The 13492-nt window shown below is 41.9% G+C and overlaps 4 protein-coding genes across 4 annotated transcripts; 2 read left to right on the top strand and 2 right to left on the bottom strand.

Annotated features, from left to right (window-relative positions):
* Positions 1-3729: 3729 nt before the first annotated feature.
* On the bottom strand, positions 3730-4482 carry PAAG_01813 (hypothetical protein; the record flags this gene model as incomplete). The annotated part of the gene is made up of 2 exons (XM_002795879.2): positions 3730-3829; positions 3893-4482. 2 exons carry the CDS (start codon positions 4480-4482, stop codon positions 3730-3732), a joined length of 690 nt encoding a protein of 229 aa, XP_002795925.1.
* Positions 4483-4908: 426 nt separating this feature from the next.
* PAAG_01812 (hypothetical protein) lies at positions 4909-5560 on the top strand (the record flags this gene model as incomplete). Its single annotated transcript, XM_015844454.1, has 2 exons — positions 4909-5045; positions 5236-5560. 2 exons carry the CDS (start codon positions 4909-4911, stop codon positions 5558-5560), a joined length of 462 nt encoding a protein of 153 aa, XP_015701458.1.
* Positions 5561-9327: 3767 nt separating this feature from the next.
* PAAG_11372 (hypothetical protein) lies at positions 9328-9930 on the top strand (the record flags this gene model as incomplete). The annotated part of the gene is made up of 2 exons (XM_015847033.1): positions 9328-9349; positions 9416-9930. 2 exons carry the CDS (start codon positions 9328-9330, stop codon positions 9928-9930), a joined length of 537 nt encoding a protein of 178 aa, XP_015703295.1.
* A 1330-nt stretch (positions 9931-11260) lies between these two features.
* PAAG_01811 (hypothetical protein) lies at positions 11261-11788 on the bottom strand (the record flags this gene model as incomplete). The annotated part of the gene is made up of 1 exon (XM_002795877.2): positions 11261-11788. The coding sequence occupies one exon, from the start codon at positions 11786-11788 to the stop codon at positions 11261-11263; it is 528 nt and encodes a 175-aa protein (XP_002795923.2).
* Between the last annotated feature and the right edge of the window lie 1704 nt (positions 11789-13492).

Genomic DNA, 13492 nt, shown 5'->3' with positions numbered 1-13492 from the left:
ATCCTTTGTCAGGGATAGGCAACTTATATCAAGAGAGGGAAGCAGGGTTATATTTGTTTATAAACCTCAAGGGCACAGCAAAGGCACCCTTGTTCCCAATAACGGAGGCATAGCCGCACCAGGAGAAAGCAAAAAATAAACACATAAGCATTACTTTTCATGATTCTGACAGTCCAATGAATAGCGCGTTAGATCAAGAGGCGCTTTGATCCTAGCGTGGCTTACCGCGGCCGAAAACACATGCTCATAATAATACGATGGCTGTGTTTAGCTGCTCCGCCATTATTTCTCTGTGAAAACTGGGCAACATGCGGCAAATTTGTGACAAACTTCCAATCCGTACCGAGAGAGAACAAAAACGAGAGTCGATGTAGGAACAGATCACTGATACGGTCGACATTATTTTCCTAGTGTCATGAAATACGACCGCTGCGATGAAGACAACTACCAGAACCAGGAATCAGGCGGAGCAAAAGGGAATCGGATTCGTGAAGCGGAAAATGGCGGAGTATGATTGCGCATAGGATCGTCTAAAGATCAGTTTAAGGGAAATAATAATATCACAAAATAGCCCCTGGAATGATGTAATCGCTATCCAATAATGGTGAGAGTCGACTAAACGTAACTGTCTCCGAGATCCTGATATCTGCAAATAGCGAACAGAGAGCAGTCAGTCGAGATGCCTGAGTAGGCCTTGGCCAAACCCATAAACGGAGACCCCCCGAAGATATTGCATCTTGTAGAGCAAGAATTATTATTGCATGATGATTCACAATTATACTGGATAATTGCTGAATTGCCCGTTTCATGTGCGCCTTTCCTTCTGACTCTAATGCGAAGAAGCTCGGGCAGGTTTGGCGCTTGGAATTTTGGTTTTCTGCCAGGGTGATAACATCCCCAGGTAATCTGTAGTTTTCCATTCATTATTCGAGATCACAAGACATGTTGATAGAGCCGCCCGAAATTGGATGCTAGTTTTCCCTTTTCTAAAATACAGGAACACAATATTTAGCTCGAGGGTGGAGATCGCTCTCAAAGAAAAATCACGCCAAGAACCGTCCCCATAGCAGCGGAAAGATCTAAATTTATACCCTGACCCGACCAGAACAGGGGTGGAGAAATAAGCACGGATATAGAACTGCCCCTGGTATCTTACCCCTTTTATCTCGCCGACCCATCTACCCATCATGATCAGCTCATGGTATTTAATCTCCTTCGTCCATAATATCTAGGATTCATGGAGGTTCCGATCGTACATGACATCGACTACCGAGGCCTCTCTCGACCGTGGGCCCCGAAGGAAGACTGAAAGATCGCTGATTCTTTCAAAGTAGTTTGAATTATGAACAGAGAACTGCATTTGATGGATCCAATATAAAATTCTATCATAGCCTTGGAAGAGCGTCATTCTCCTTCGATTATCGGGTGTATGTCTTACGTTGGATTACTAGACCAAGACGATCAAACATGATGGGCAGACAAACAATTATCCATCTTCTCCTGGTCTCTTTAACTTTTCGAAGGAATTCTCTGGAAAGAGTCCTTTAAAACAGGTGCTAAATGCTTCCCGTCTAAAATACAAAGAATCATTTTATATTTCATTTTATTGATCTTGAACAGATAATATCACGCAGAGTGGTATCAACAGAATAACTCCTTTTTGCGGGTATATATATAATTCAAATAATATATACTTGGAGAATCACATCTAAAATATATTCCATTTAGTCCTTTAATATCCTCTGGAGTAACTATATTTGCCTGTAGCATGTCATCTCGCTGAAAAGTCCTTGTGGAACATATATATATTTAGACATTAACTGGAATCAAATTTAGTGCACTATGTTTGATTGAGACTTGAAGTTCACCGTATATTGAAATCCACAGCTTGAGAAGTCATAACATAATTAAAGGAAATAGAAGAAAGAAGAAAAGAAAGAAATAGAAAAAGGCAGACACATATATTTATACATGGATTGAATGCACAGAAGATATGTTGCTCAAGCATTTAACTTCACATGTAGTACAAATAAGAAATCCTCTAATAGGAAAACATAAAGTTAACACTGATTTTTTCAACTGAGTTTCACCTATGGCTCACCTTTTCTTGATGTGTTCAGCTTACTTCTCTCCATCCTGAGTAACTAATGCTAAGAAATATCAAACTCTGCTGGACAAGGAAAACATTGGCTTAAGGCGAGCATGTGACACCCGTTGAGGTGAATGACGGAAATTCGCAAAAGGTCATCTAACGTCCGACATGCGCCGTACTAGTTAGTGGTTTATATGACAGCGGGATGTGTGACATGGCTCCAGCGATTTTCGGCTGTAGTGCTGTATAAGGAAACAAGCATTAATGTCATTGAATTGAAACAAGAATGTTGAAACATGGATTTTGTTTAGGGCCGAGGGTCACACCACATATATACATCGGGTAACTGTCTTTTCCGGATCTTTGATTCGGCAGCCAAGAAATGATAGGAATGGATGATAATTACGATTTAATTTCCACGGAGATTACCGTGGAATTCCTGGCCGTGACTTTATTGATTAATCATGGTTATTATTATTACTGGCCACGGAAGCCGAATGTGCCAGGAAGGTTATCTGCGGGGGAAATGAGGTACCTGTCTTGGGTAGCATCGGTGTATTTGGGTGGTGGAAACACGATTTAACTGTTCGGAAAGGAATCTGAGCAGGATAGGAAATAAGGTGTAGGGCGCGCGAGAGAGGGATGTTGATGCATCGCAATAGGATTTTTCATTCTTGGCTCTGAGATGAAGAACCCATGAATGGAGATTGTATATAATGAGACCGGGAAATCTGACGTTGCGTTCGGGTTCTGGAGGAGAAATTTCACAAATTCTGGGGAAGAGCTATTTGTAGACAGTGAAAAGGAAAATGTTGGAAGATTCTGTAGAGTTATTAAACACTAACAAAAGTGGTATAGAGACATGGTCAAGGAGAATGATGAGCAAGGATAGTGGTGATACATCAACATGAATAGAACGATAAGCCAGGGAAACTGGGAATAAGATATGGCGAGAAAAGTACAGGTTGTTTGTTTTTCTTCCTAGTCCAAGGACATACTTTCCTAGGTAGGCATAAAAGAGTCTCAAAATGCTGGTTACAAGAGGTGAACACGGGTCTTCCTCGGAGAATTGACATGGTAGAAGAAACAATAATAAGGAAATCAGTGCGATGGCATTCAAGTGGGTTCCCCAGGACACTCGATCGAGTAAGAAATCCCAAATCAATCGGGAAACGAACGCAGGAGGCAAACAATCAAGGATAGAACGAAAAACACCAAAGAAATGTAACTAGCAATTATATGCTCCCCAAGAATTCGTGTTTCCCTTCCTTTTATATATTGTACATATATATTCACCAGGGGGGAACAACAAAAAGTCTTGTCGCTGCCAGAGACTGGATACTTGCCCCCCAAAAAAGCTGTGCGTCCGTGGCGTTCGTGATTAAATAGGAAGCACCAGGCGAAATAGAATATATAGCTAAGGAAAATTTGCGCTTTTGCAACTAAGAAAAAAACATTTTGAAAAAGATGAACTTTCTGCCATTTGTATACCCGAGATACTGGAAGAAATTTCAAAAAAAAAAAAAAAAAAACCGCAGAGCAAAGTTCAAAGTTCCTCTCCGCTGGCCAAGCCCGTTTGCTCGAGATAAACCAGGAGAGCCTAGAGCAGAATGTGGGTATCATCACCGAAAGAGAATCTATGCAAGGAAGATAGCAGCGATGACAGCGAGACTAGCTACAGCGAAGCTGGTGCCGATTGAGGCGGCAACACCCTCAAAAGGAATGGGGGTTGGGCTACTATAAAATACATTAGACGACAGTAACGCATTGGAGGGACTTTGAGGGACTTTGATTACTTACACTGGGTAGCCGCCAGCTGAAGATGCAATACCAGTTGGGTAGGTAGTTGGGTAGGTAGTTGGGTGGACAGTTGGGTGGACAGTTGGGTGGACAGTTGGGTAGATAATGGTAGTGGACGAGGTCACGGTTGGGATGCAATTGACAGAGGTGCAGGTGGTGTAGGTGACAACAACAGTGGTAGTGGAATGAGCGGTAGGGTACACATCAGTACCGGTTGGATGAGCAGTTGGCTTCGGCTTGCCCGTAGGATAAGGAACCTTCTCAACTGGATCGGAGGTGGACTCAGAGGGGCAGTCAACGGTAGGCTGGTGCTTAGTTGGGTAATCATCATGGCCAGTGGGGTGAGCAGAAGGCTTGCTAGCGGGATAGTCTTGACTACTAGTTGGATGGGCACTGGGCTCAGAGGCAGGATATGACGTGGCATCAGTTGTATTGGGACCATTGCCTGGGCAGCTGTAGACATTTGGAGGGCAGCTGGTGACCGTCACAGCCTTAGTGGAGTAGATGGTGGTGGGCTCAGCAACTGGATAGCTGGGCATGGCCATAGCAGCACCAGCAAAAAGGGCGACTGAAGCAGTGGTGAAACGCATGATGACGGTTAAGTTATGTGGAACTATTTAATATTTTGAGGGAGAAAAAAAATCGGTTTAAACAATAAAAATAAAAATAAAAAATTATCGTGGGTATGTGAAAGAATGCAGTTTGCTAGTGCGAAGATTAAAAGAGTGTGGGCGACCGAAGTCGAAGAGCGAGATGCTGCAAGAAAAGATGTATGAAGATAATAAGCTGGCAGTTGGTCAAGAAAAGAGAAAGAGAAAAGTAAAGTAGAGAAGGAGGACAACGTGGGTGACTGGCAACTTTTGTAGGACGTGGGAGATTAAGCTGGAAGATCCTCTTGGGGCTAGCAGCCAGGAAAAAGGGGGAAACCGCCTAGACGAGCACACCGGGCTCCAGCTATAATCCATCCTGACATGCTTGTCATCCATTCAGGATAAGAAATGGTGGCTAAAGCAGCAATGAGTCGGTTGCAGTGGATCTCTGGCAGCCCATGCAACATTGCTGTGCTCTCTCCCACGTTCAGCGACGGCCCACGCCTTGGCTCAATTCTGGCATGCAAAACACTTTTTCAGGTCTGTTTGAGTTGGCTGTCGAGGTGAGTAGTTTGAGAGCCGCTCTAATCACTCGGTGGATCTGCCCCTGGATCTTCAGCCAGTCAGCGCGACCAGTAGTTCACTAGACTCCATTAGCGAGTGCCACAACAGCTTGCCGGTAAACGCCACTGGCTGCATGTTCCCTTAGCAGGGGCCCCACTGGTCCTTACTGCGGAAACAATTAAACGTCAGGAAGCAGGTCCCCAGCGTCACCATCAGTGAATTGGAGACTGAGTGGTCCCAGGTTGATTTAAGATCCCTTGTGGTCATTGCCAAAAGCACTTCTCCCGAAGGATCCTCTCCGCTTGCGCAGGCACCAAATGCTGCTGGCCACTCATCCTGCATGTTGTTCCGGGCCGTCTCCAGAGCCGTCTCCACTACGACAAAAGCCACGTTCGCCACCCCCTGGCTTGGCATTATTCGCAGTGTGGTGTCCCAGGAGTTCATGGTTTCATCTTCCACCAACAAAAAAGCTCAAAAGCACCACAATATATCATGGGCTTTCTTTCATGAATAGTCTCTGAAAACTGATTGATCAGTTGATGGAACTTCCAACTTCCCTATCGTTGTTGATGCCGGTTGTGCGCTCTAATTGACGGGAGTGATGTAGAGAGTAAGCCCAAATCAAACAGCAGAAACAGTGGGTGGATTGACATTCTCCTCCCAATTTTTTGCCATCCAAACTTGGTGGAGCTTGTAGCTAATTATTATAGTATTTCATCTCTATGTGTGTATTCGTGTTGTCCAGAAGTCGGTAAGGATAATACTGCACTCTCATGACAAGAGCTGGATCTCACTGGGTCTTAATTGGCGCATAATGACCACAACCTCTAAAAAATATTGCTCATTTCTCTCTTAAGCGGTAGACAAAAACTTTCGTTTGGCTTTTCTGAGCCCGTTTTTACTTGCTCTTTCTCTTCGACAATAACAAGTGTTAGTTTATGCACTACAGATGGTCTTATCTTTCTTGCCCTTTCTCTCATATTCAATGAAAAGAGCTTAAAATTGGCAGGTTATTTTCACTGATATCTTTTATTTAATGTTTCTGATGATTTAAGATCATTCAGATCTAGATTAAATGGACTCAATCACATTTCTGCTTTTCTCCTCTAATTAGAGCTATGCAGGTACTCACTGCTTATAAAGCTTAAATTGAGCAGAAGAAAGTTTGTGATATCATATTATCAAATAATGAGAATTTAACTACTTTATAATTATTTATTCAATAGAAATTCTTTTTTATGTTTTTCTTCTTCTTATTTATTTTTTAAAATATATGTAGTCAAAGATTGATATATCTAATTAAATTAAAATTTAACTATTTTATAAATCTAATTTATAAATATATAAAAATATATATAATTATAAAATTTTATCTTAGAATGAAATAATATTTAAATAAATATATAATAAAAAACAAGTTTATATATTCTTAATTTAATAAAAATTAATAATAATAATAGAAATAATAAAAATTTTAAAATAAAATAATAGAAAAGATATAAATAATAATAATAATATAAAAAATAAAGTAATATTTAACTTTAATATTTATTAGTTATATTTTTTAAATAAAAATCTTATTTATGATTAAAATTTATTTTTTAAGTGTAATTTTTTTTAATTTAATATTAAAATAAATGATATATTCAAATGAATAATAAAATATAAATCTTTAAATTTCTTTTAAACATTATTATTTAAAGAGCAGTTTATTAAAATATAATCTGTGTTACGGCGCAGCTGCTTGTATATGGATTAAGGTTGATCCGCCCCGTTACGCTCTAAAGGTTGATCCACCCTGCTACGCTCTAAAGGTTGACCCGTTCCGACCTCAACCATATTCGGTTGCTCATGTTCGGCTGCTCGTTCATTCTTCATTCTAATCCTCCTCAGTTTAGTATTCTCGTCGCAGCTGCCTAGTTAAATAGATGAATTGAAGCTATTGTCTTGTTATCATCCTGACTCTAGTTGAGCCATGATAATCTGAACTTTTAACTAAATTATAAATATTATATTTATCTGATTTTATAGAATATTTAAATCTTTTTATATAAAATTTAAAGTATCATTATTTAAATTTTAGTTTTATTATAGAAAAAAAGTATATTTTTACACTTTATTAATGAATATTTTTATTTAAATTTTATTTCATATCTTACCTATTGACTATTTTTCTTTTTTAATGTTTTTTAAAACTTTGTTCATTTATTAAAACGTGATTCTCTAAATTTTTTTTTTAATATAAGATTAAAGATAATTTATAAGTATTTTATAGCACTTTTATATAATATAGTAATGATTTTTTATTGATGATACTAATCAATTATAAAGAAGGTTGATAATTTTATAGATATTTATTTATTTATCTTCAGCGTCATTCTCTAGCAGCTTTGTATTTACTGTTTTATAGATAAAATCATTTATCTTCTCAATGATTATCAATTCTCTTTGTCATATATTTTTATGTTTATTATTAACACTTCATTTCTGATTTGTAGACAGTGGTATCTTTTAAGATTGTCTAAGTTTCATATATGTACTCTGACAGTTCTTTTGAGATTGTTGAAAATTTCGCATCTTCAATACTATCAACATTAATGTAGTAAGTCATCTCATTGATATTCATCAGTATCATACATTTCAATCTTTAAATATTTTGAGAGTCCTAATGACCTCTCTGATTTTTCGATTGACTGTCATAATGATGATCTCAAATCTTCAGATTGAGTCAGTGAAATCTTGATAATACAGTTCAAGATATCACAGATTGAAGAGATAGAATTCACAAAAATGATGTAGAGATTCAAATATCAGTCCTTTCAGTCAGTCAGTTCGCGTTAAACTGAATGAAAGGAGGAAAGGAAAATCATCGAAGCGTGTTTTGCGTAGGGTTATGCCAGGCTCAGAACTATGATGAGAGTCAAAACGTAGCAGGCATAAGATAGTAGTATTCGAAATAACTAGCTAATCTATATGATGACTATCTCTAAAAGAAGAAGAAAAACAGTGAGAAAAGAATGAAATATATATACGTCCGCGGGCGTACGCGAGTTTGATCATATGTGAGGCATACGGCCGTGGCACGATCGATCCGAGGCGTACGATCGATATGATGCTCGGCACTCGATGCTCGTGACAAGATCTCTCTTAAGTTTAAAAAGTATTCTGGGGATTAAAAATGCCCTGAGGTTATAAAATGTCTTAAGAAACTTGGCATTTTCCATGAAAAGTGTGGTTTCCTTCAAGCTTGAAGAGCATCTCAGACACTAAAATGCCTCAGGACTACAAAATATTTCAAGAATCATGGCATTGATACTAAAATGTGGTCTTCCTTGAGATTAGACCGCATCCTAAGAACCAAAAATGCTTCAAAAATCTTAAAATTTTCAGGGGAATCATGATATCTGAGATATACGTGGTCCCCCTCGAGATTCAGAAAAGGTTCTGTTGGGAAATTTTAACCCCTGAAGTGCTACGGTAACTAAGCCGTCCCGTGGTCGATCCACCTCAAAAAAAAAAAAAAAAAATGCCGTAGAAACGAAAACAGCCCCAGGAGATACATAAATTGATGCACGTTAAGCATGGAAAGAAAGTGCCTCAGGAAAATATTTATATAATGCCCATATTTTTGAGGAGATATGTCCTAGGAACAACACGTACTATTGGAGTTATAACAAAAGGAGCTTCTGACGCTTAACCTTTTATTTTCCTTTTATATCAATCTCTTATGTAGTGGTAATTTAGGTGAAATCCCTCGCCCATTGTTCGCCCGTCGCCGCAACGTCTAAGCATCAGTAAGCCAATCACTTAGCCTGAAGTCAAGGTTGTCTTTCAACCCTGATTGAGGTCAGCCGCGCGAACTGTATTCTATCACGCTGACGCACAATAAGATTTTTAAAAATAGTTGAGATTAAATTTACTAAAACTGTTCTAAATTAATTAAAATATAATAATTCTAATATATCTCAATTACAGTAAATTCTACAGTTTCTAATGAGCATATAGAAAATCTTTATATTATAGATAGATATAATGTGATTATTATTTGTGAAGATTGTTACAGTATTTATACTTAAAATAATTCTGTTAGAGTGATAATTTCTTTACAGTGAGGCAGGTAATGAGAGGTAGTGAGTGCACCTGGCAACGATTAACTCTCACTAAACTCAGCAAGCCCCATCACGTAGTCTCCACATTGCTCTGAAGTTCTTCTTAGCTTCCCTCTGACCACCTCCCAATACATTTACACAACTTACTGGTTCCCACCCTTCTTCATTCGACATGCTCCTCAATCATTCTCCCAGTTTGATTGTTATTCTGTATATCCCCTTGTTTAGCTGCCCTCTGGTTTAGGTGTCCTTGTTTACAGGACAATCTGTTAATACTCCGAGGCTCCTCCGTCACGTTTCTGCGACACCCAAGGACCGCCAAGCCGACAGCGATCTTGCTCTCCTTCTTACTGATAAGAGAGATAGGGACAAGAGGCCTATGGAACTTACGTTCTGCCGGTATGCAAGCCATCTTCTCAGCCTTTACAGCTATTTACTAACAGACCGTTCAAAAGGGAAATGGTATCGCTTGCACGAACCAAGGAGCTGTATCCGATCCCCAAACGAGCCAGAAACTGTGCGGCGAATAAAGCCTATCATAGCTTCACTCGATAACTTGGAGGAATGGGAGTCAGTTTCTTTTCCCAGTCCGCTACAGTCGAATTTGGACTACGTGTACACGATCGATATCGACGCCGGAACCTTAACTTTCACACGATGGGAGAGCTTTGATGGTTTGCTTCAGTCTTTTCCGGGCCAGATACCGCTATCTTGTCTAGATGGATCTCATGGCTTGACGCTGGATCCATTAACTCGGGTTCCGGGCGAGGTATAAGCGCCCGAGGACGGAGGAGCGCCTGCGACGCCACAAGTCGTACCGAATCAAATCAACTTTTTATTCATCCTGGGCCGCCCACAACACTGAATGAGCTACAATTCAGGATTTCCCGCGACTTCTGTTTTATATAGCGATTTTTCATTGATGATCCAATGACTTGGTGATATCCCTCTATGGCATTTAACACAATTGCCATTGGCCTTCTGTGTATTGCAGCATGGGATCTTGAAGTATCATCCGACTCTCAAATTGATTATCCAGAAAATAGGGTAAATTTTCCTTGCTGGGACGCGCCCCAAACAGATATTTTCTGGTTCCACGGATACCTTGTCGTGCTTCATGGAAATATCAATACAAAAAGCTCGATCTCGGCAACTATCTCCAAGGCTCAATTCTTCCTTGAGGTTTCCCACAGGGATGCCGCTCATTTAATTGTCTTATCACTTCGACATGTTGCATTTGTTGAGGTCTCATCCCAGTCTGTTTTGTGCTCTCAGATTCATCCCCTCTTTGTCAACACGTCGGCTTGGCATTGTCCCCAGGGTTTCAATTATTGAGCTACGTTCTGACTTCGTCGTGCTGGAGACCATCACTTGCCCACAGGGAGCACCTCAGAGTTAGTTTGCCACCAGAAACTTTGGATCTGATCCTCAGATCTTGCAGTCCAAAGGGCGCATTGACACTGTCACAATCTTCCTTTAATTTTCAAGAGCAGTATTTCTCAACAATTCCGCAAATTCAACATTTTACGCTCCGAAGTTTTAAGCACTCCTTGCCTTGCTGTGGGAAGAAGAATAGACTTCGCGAGAACTGGGTCTATTGCCCGTCCTGTTACGCCTGTAGACACACTGAATGTGCCGGTGTGAGATCTAAACCGGAGGCAGATTCTCAGGTTATTTGTTTTGATTGCAAAGACGGCAAGTTTTGCACAGAACTCATTCCTGGAGGCATCAATCACATAACCCGGCGGTTTTCTGGTGAAGACTGAAGTTTCAGTTGCTGGTTCTCCCAAGGGTACTCCGCATTCGATTCTGGAAGCCTTCTCATCTTTGCCCAGAACTGCGGTTGCTTGGAAACCTTGTCCCCATTCCACTTCGTTTGATTAATTTTACAATTCGTTTTAATGGCGCATTTGCCGGTGTAGCATACGGGTTGGATGATTCATGATATTCCACTGAGATGAGATATTCTTGAAGATGCATAATCAGTTACTAGCAAACAAGTAAATACGAAGTCATCTGCCTCCAATACCCCTTCACCAATGTTGCATTCCAACAAGCCTCTTATAGCCATCGTCGTGATATCTCCATGGCAGTGTGAGCAGCCATTAGCGTGCTGGTGGAGTGTTGTTTTGTCCCATATGACGCAGCATCCAATCGATAGTTACGCTATCATTTCGACAATGGAACAAATTCTGCGACGGTTGATTCGGAGGACCCCATGGGATAAGCCGTTCACCCGCATGCAGGTGAATGTGATATTCGAAAAATTGAAAGTTGCACCCATGAATAGGCATTGCCCAGCACCTGCCAAATTCAGGATTGGATTGTTCGAGGGCATTCTCAAGCTGCTCCAATGCAGCTGTGACGGAGTCGGTATCTCTTTTGGCTTCAGCTACTGTGTGATCGACGACACCGCGGTCACCGGGGAACCGTCGTTGGATCCGGAGGATGATAAAATCCGCGATATTCCCCTGTCGGTTTTGCTCTGGAGCGACTGCAAAACCATTTGTCGCTGGAAAATAATAGTTGAGAATGCCTGACGCCATCGCCTTAATCGAATCTTCATACAATGCGTCCTCCTCGGCGAATCGCACAAGTTCATCGAGGATAGGCAGGGAGAGATAATTTGCCATGGTCGTTTCGAGGGAATGAGAATTCTCGTTGAGCGAAAGGGAGCACTCTCAGCAGTCGGTGGTAAAAGGAAGATAGAATTGAAAGGCAAAGAAGACGCAAAAGTGGTCGCTGGAAAAGAGCAAAGTCGAAGTCTAAGAACTAGAAATCTGAGTATACAGCTACGGGAGTACACAACAGAACCTCTCCACGTGGAGACCGGGATCCCATAGGGTTCTCCGATCTCTCCAGTGCTCTACCTCTTCTACAACGCCGACATACCGGAAGACGCGCCCCCCCCCGGGTGACCGGGGCAGCGGCCGGAGGCTGGATCGACGACATCTACTTCTTCACCAGCAGCTGCACCACCGAAGAGAACTGTAGGAAGTTAGCAAGAATGCATGAACGGGCGGAAGCGTGGTCGGCCACCCGCGGTTAAAAATTCGACCTCAAGAAATACCAATTCATCCACCTCACGCGAAATCCAAGGAAACACGATGTACAACGGGCCTTGACCATATCAGACCTAACGATTGCTTCAATGAAAGAAGTCCGCTACCTGGGTGTCATGATGGACCAGCAGCTACGATCGGGTCCTCAGATACAGCATATCGAAAGCACGACGTCACCAACGCTAAACGCCTTGAGGTCCCTGGCAGGCTCAACGTGGGGATCAGCGCTGGCCACGCTACGGCAGGCGTACCTGGCCATAGTGGTCCCACAGGTTACATATGCTTGCTCCATGTGGCACACGCCACGCGGCGAAAGAGGGCTCACAGAAAAGGTGCGGACGACCCTTGACAGGATTCGACAAGAAGGAGCAAGGATTGTAGGAGGCGCATACCGAGCAGTGTCGGGCGCGGCCTTGAATGTCGAGCTTTTCATAACCCCCCTGCGTCTGCAGCTGGAGAAGCGGGCACCCGATGCAGCACTGAACATTCTCACTGGCAGCCGGTTCCAGAACGAAGACGACAACAGCACCTCGGCATGGACCCCACCGATACGCGGAGAATCCTCCATCAGCCCTTTAACGCGCCTCTACAACAGCCTCGAAATGAAACTGGGAGGAGGAACGGTCAATCACCTGGAGTCACGGATCCCATTACTCCCGGTAAAGCCGTGGTGGAGAGCGCCCACGGTCACTATCACGGAAGGTCGAGAAGCGGCGGAACGACTGCACACACACATTATCAGCGAAGATGACCCACCGCTGGCAGTCTACACTGACAGTAGCGGCATACACGGGAAAATGGTGGCTGCTGCATTAGCGCCGTCGATCCGCACCCAAGAACTCGCTTATCTCGGCAAGGAATCGACTACCACCGTCTACGCAGCCGAGCTTCTTGGCATTTTCATGGGCCTAAACCTAATCCTAGCGTCAAACCGGCGCACCAAGGAATCGAAGGCAATGAATTGGCGGATAAGCTCGCGAAGAAGCGACTGGTTGCAGACAACACCGAGGGAGACGTGGGAGGGTGATCAGTGAACACCGAGGACACGGCAGACACTCCTGGCTATTGATGATCATATTGACTACTGCTATCATTCTCTGAAAATCAAAGAACAGCTTGTCATTGAAATCTATCTTATAGTCTCTCTTGACAATTTTGATCTCACTCATCATATATAAGAATTTTGTGATAAATTCATGATAATTATTCTTACTGAGCATAATCAACTTATGATATTCACTTTTGACATTTTGCAGCTTGTTAGCATTCTCATAT

The sequence above is a fragment of the Paracoccidioides lutzii genome (genome assembly GCF_000150705.2).
Source record: "Paracoccidioides lutzii Pb01 unplaced genomic scaffold supercont2.4, whole genome shotgun sequence".
Lineage (NCBI taxonomy): Eukaryota > Fungi > Ascomycota > Eurotiomycetes > Onygenales > Ajellomycetaceae > Paracoccidioides > Paracoccidioides lutzii.
This window is presented reverse-complemented; position numbering and strand designations above follow the sequence as displayed.